Source organism: Pteropus alecto, unplaced genomic scaffold (assembly GCF_000325575.1).
Source record: "Pteropus alecto unplaced genomic scaffold, ASM32557v1 scaffold75, whole genome shotgun sequence".
NCBI lineage: Eukaryota > Metazoa > Chordata > Mammalia > Chiroptera > Pteropodidae > Pteropus > Pteropus alecto.
Window position 1 is genome coordinate 16,976,067 of NW_006440638.1, and position 4,949 is coordinate 16,981,015.

The 4,949-nt window shown below is 37.6% G+C and overlaps 1 protein-coding gene across 4 annotated transcripts in view; it reads left to right on the forward strand.

Annotated features, from left to right (window-relative positions):
* Nucleotides 1–4,949, forward strand: part of CADPS (calcium dependent secretion activator) — a 456,128-nt gene that overhangs the window by 215,556 nt on the left and 235,623 nt on the right. For all 4 annotated transcript variants that reach the window (XM_025050754.1, XM_025050752.1, XM_025050751.1 and 1 more), the window contains 2 exons: nucleotides 45–278; nucleotides 4,230–4,351. In XM_025050754.1, the coding sequence (XP_024906522.1) occupies nucleotides 45–278; nucleotides 4,230–4,351 (356 nt within the window). The remainder of the gene's footprint in view (nucleotides 1–44; nucleotides 279–4,229; nucleotides 4,352–4,949) is intronic.

Consider the following 4,949-nt stretch of genomic DNA (forward strand, 5'->3'; position numbering starts at 1 on the left):
ACACACACACTATATATATATGTTTTTGTTTTTTTTTTTACAAGGAACGCAAATTTCCCAAATTTGTTTCCAAAGAAATGGAAAACATGTACATTGAGGAGCTGAAGTCATCTGTTAACCTGCTCATGGCCAACCTAGAGAGCATGCCAGTGTCCAAAGGTGGCGAGTTCAAGCTTCAGAAACTCAAACGCAGCCACAACGCTTCCATCATCGACATGGGCGAAGAGAGTGAGAACCAGCTCTCCAAGTCAGATGTCGTGCTGTCTTTCTCCTTGGAGGTAAAAAGCTCTAAACCCTTGAAAGTTTCCTGGCACAGCAAGCAGGACATGGGTGATTAGATGCATCACAATCAGCTTGTTTTCTTCCTTGCACCCCAGGGGCAGTTACTAAAATAACAGCTTGCTAAGCATAGGTCAGCTAATCAGCAAGTGATTCCCCATCTCCAGGAGACCATGCTTTTTTCAAGGAAATGCAGTCTTAAGAACCATCTATAAATTTAATCTTGCATTACTTTTCCTGTCTTTAAGCAGTGATCAAGGATTTTGTTAAGACCTATGCAATTTAGAAAGTTCATAATTTGGGCAACCTGTGCTGAAGTTATAAGAGAAGCAATCTAGCATCATATCATGATGAGTTGTAAATATTCTTTCCCATCATCTCTCTTGTTGGCTACACAGTAGAGAGCCTGTTGGTGTTGTGGAGCCTTTTTAGTTTATCTCATAACCCTAAGAAAAAACCCATTTGGGCCAGAATTGTGGCAGAATGCTCAATATGTCAATACATTTCTCTATAACTTCTACTCAGGTGTTTGTTTTTCATACACATAATCGAAGGAGTGGTTCTGATATAGCTTCATCAGATTTACCCAGGAAGCTGGTTCAATATAAAGATCCCTGGAACCACCCAGTCCTATTGTCCCAAATCTCTAGGGGGTGAGAATTTAAAATGGTGCATTCACTTTGGAAAACAATTTAGTGTTTTCTCAAAAAGTTAAACATAAAATGACTATGCGTTCCAGCAACTCCACTCTTAGATATCTGTCCCAAAGAAATGAAAACACATGTCTCACGAAGACTTGCTCACAAATATTTATAGCAGCATAATACCCCAAAATAGAAATAATGTGTATCAACCAGTAAATGGGCAAAATGTGGTACATCCATACAAGGAAATACTATTCAGCAATTAAACTACTGATATATGTTTTGATTTATTAAACCTCAAAAACATTATGCTTAGTGAAAGAAGCCACATAGAAGAGACCACATATTGTTTGATTTCATTAATATGAAATATCCAGAAAAGGCAAATCTCCAGAAACAGAAAGTAGAGTTTTGTTTCCTGAGGCAGGGGATAAAAATGGACATGAGGGACCTTATTAGAGGAGATAAAAATGTTCTAAAATTAATTTATGATGATGGTTGCACAACTTAGTAATTACTGAAATCAGTGCATTGTACATTTGAAATGGGTCTAAGTTCAGCCCAGGAATGTGCATTTTAATGAGCTATCCTGGTACACCCAAGTTTGAGAACCATTGATAACTTATTAATGCTCAAAACTCCACAAGGATTATATTATGACCCTAGATTTGGGGAGAATAAGAGAATAGCAAATTTCTGTAGATATAATTATAATCTGTAAAGACTGAATTAATTTTCTAGAACATCATTAAAGCTTGCTGTGAATTAACCACATGTAATTTGTTGGTGCTTAGTTTGGGTTGCAATAGACACACTACAATATTTTCAACATGTATTTTGCAATCGAAAGAGGCAGTATTCAAATAAATATACAGCACTTGGTATGTGAAAGAAATCATCAGTGTAATTTCACAGAAACTTTCTTTCTTTTCTAATACTGCCACCAGAGGCACTGAGTTCTTTTCTTAGGTGTCTTTCAGTCTGATTATTGTCAATTAGAGGTAGCAATTTATTCCCTACTGTCTCTTGTCTTCCTATAGAAAGAGGGGAGAAAGTGATTTATTGATTTTTGTGAAGCTTTTAAACCTGTAATTTTCTAATTCTCTATCAGTACTCAATATTATAAAGCTGATTATCTGAAATACAGATGTAGGTGAGTTCCCACCATACTCACATGTTTACCTGATTCAAACAGGCTTTAACTTGTAAGTACAAGCACAGAATGAAATGTCCAGGGTTCTTGAATACTTTTAAATTAGAATGCTAGATTTTACATCATACCAAAACTGCCAGAAAACATCGTTGTACGTCTATTTGTGCATGTGTTTTGGGGGACGTGGAAAAGGGAAGGATAAAGAGGGAAAGAAACTGTCATCTCGTCAGAAAAGACTGGATTTGAATATTCAGGTTGGTACAAGACATGTAATTATAGAATTACATGGCTGGAAGGGGCACCAGAGAGCAGAGAACTGCAGCAAGAGAACTGAGGTCCTTGATGCCAAGTGGCAATGACCTTGGGCAGGGGAAGTGCTCTGATGAAAAATAATAGGTATTTATAGAATGCCGCTATGGACTGGCGCTCATTCATCATTAACTCAGGAATCCTCAGGACTCTCAGGACAATCATTTGCAGATATGGAAACAAAGCCTCAGAGAGGTTAAGGAACTTGAAAATGATTACACAGCTAGTGAAGATGCAAATTTAAGATTTGAACTTAAATCTTTTATTTCCAAAAAGAGTGATGTTTCTCCTGTGCCTCACTTTTTTTTTTTTTTTTTCATTTCTATGGTCCTTCCCATTGTAAAATTTTTCAATTACATACGTTGTTTGATCCTCACACAACAGCCGCAGTGAGAGATGGGGCACACTATCATTATCCCCACTTTATAGATATAGAAACTGAGACTCAGGAGATTTGAAAGAAAGAGTGACTTTAAGGGCAAGTCATTTGTCCACATCACATGAGAAGTACAATGGTTCTCAAAATATGGCTCCTGGATCAGCAGCATCACATCAGCATCACCAGGAAAATTGTTAAAAATAAAAACTCTTGGGCCCCGCCCCAGACCTACTTATCAGAACCTGGGCAGGAACCCAGCATATCTGGTTTAACAAGCCCTCCAGGTGATTCTGATTCACACTAAGTTTGAAAATCACTGAACTATTAAGCAGCAAAACTGTGACTTGTGTATCCTGGTTCAATGCCAGCTCTATTGCACTTCCTTGAATCAAACCCATTAAAGAAGTGTACATTTTTGCCCACCCATATCGTTCTCTATGTAATGACATTACCTATTATGGAGAAGAATTTAGCGATTTTTTCAATATACATTGCTCACTATAGATCTCTGATACATGTCATTTGTTTCAGATTTTTAAATCAGTATCTCTGCCCCACCTCCTTTCTTCCCCTCCCCTTTCTCTTATAAGTGACAGGGCATACCACTGCATATGAGAACAGCAGGTCATTATATGGAGTTCTAGGGTAGTGGTGGGAGGTACCATCTTGGTCCATCAAGCAACCAGCCTTTTCTTTAAGTCTAAAACAGAGAGTATGAAGATGTAGACATGTTTTTGTTTTGACCCAGTAATGTTGTCCAGCACGAAGTTTATGTATTATATTCCTCACTTTTTGGATTATTGTCAAAATTTCAAAATCAGATCTCTGACTTTGATTCTGATTCAGATTTCCATCTTCTGGTAGGAAAAATTACAGTATCTGGCAACAGTGTACTGTAGGAAAACAAGGCAACAAGGGACTGTAACTAAGTAGCAAGTGCTCCATTTAGATGGAGCATGTGCTCTCCAGTTTGCCAAAGTCTCCACTACTCCCTATTGCATCTCTGACTCTAATACTGAATGCTACTTGCCCTTTATCTTAGCACTTGTATCATCACTTATCTTATTATAAAGAGAAAAATAAATTGATGGGCCTATGTCACTGCCAAGTGCTGAATTAAAATCTGGACTATTTTTAAAGAAATAGGAAAGAGCCAATTTCTTTTGGAAAATGAAAACTAATCCTGTGTGTCTAACATAGAAAAGAGTATCCATTTTATACCTATCTGGCCTCTGTGAGCACATGAGTTAGTGAGCCTTGTCTTTCCATCTAGGAAGAAATAAGCTACACTGTAAAGAATTACATCTTCATGCTAGACTGGTCCCAGCATGGCTGGTAGAAACCTAACAGAAGCCATCAGGTACCTGCTGGCTTTTTTGTAACTTCTCATCTCTATATTTTCCTCTGGATGAGTCTGCCCATGGGCTTTGGCAATAACCTCCACTATGTGTGATTCTGTTTCCAGGTGGTGATCATGGAAGTCCAAGGCCTCAAATCCTTGGCTCCAAACCGTATTGTATACTGCACAATGGAGGTGGAAGGAGGAGAGAAACTACAGACAGACCAGGCCGAGGCTTCTAAACCAACGTAAGTTATGTTTCTCCATGGTTCATCTGCCACAAGGTTGTCTTCATTGGCTCCCTTTTGGGCAACTCCAAGTTAAAGTCTGGTTTCCCCAGAAGGTTCTAGAAGACATATACTTTGTTAATTTTCAAACGAGATGACTTAACTATATTTTTATTTGGCAGCTGTAGCAAGGATTCTGATTCCTTTAAAGCAGAGAACAGAAGGAAATTAAACAATCTCTGGAGGCTTTATATATTCACTTTAGAGAGCCACAACTTCCATCCTATGTTATGGTATACAGGAGAGTTTGATATAAATTTGTTTTATTATATTTTCTAGATAATATTTGGTTTATGGTATAAGCAACTTTTTTTCAAAATCTTTCTCTATGTGCCACAGTTATAAACATATCAGGAAAGCAACCTGATACATTATACATAGTACATTATTCATTAAGTCAGCACATATTTGTCAGATGCTCAGTGTGTGTACAAGGTACGGTTGTACAATGTAAAGGAAAATCATCACCATTATAGCCCTACAGAGCTTACAGTTGAGTGTGAGCATCGGGAAAAGAACACACAAATATATAATTACAAATAGTTATAAATGCTGAGAA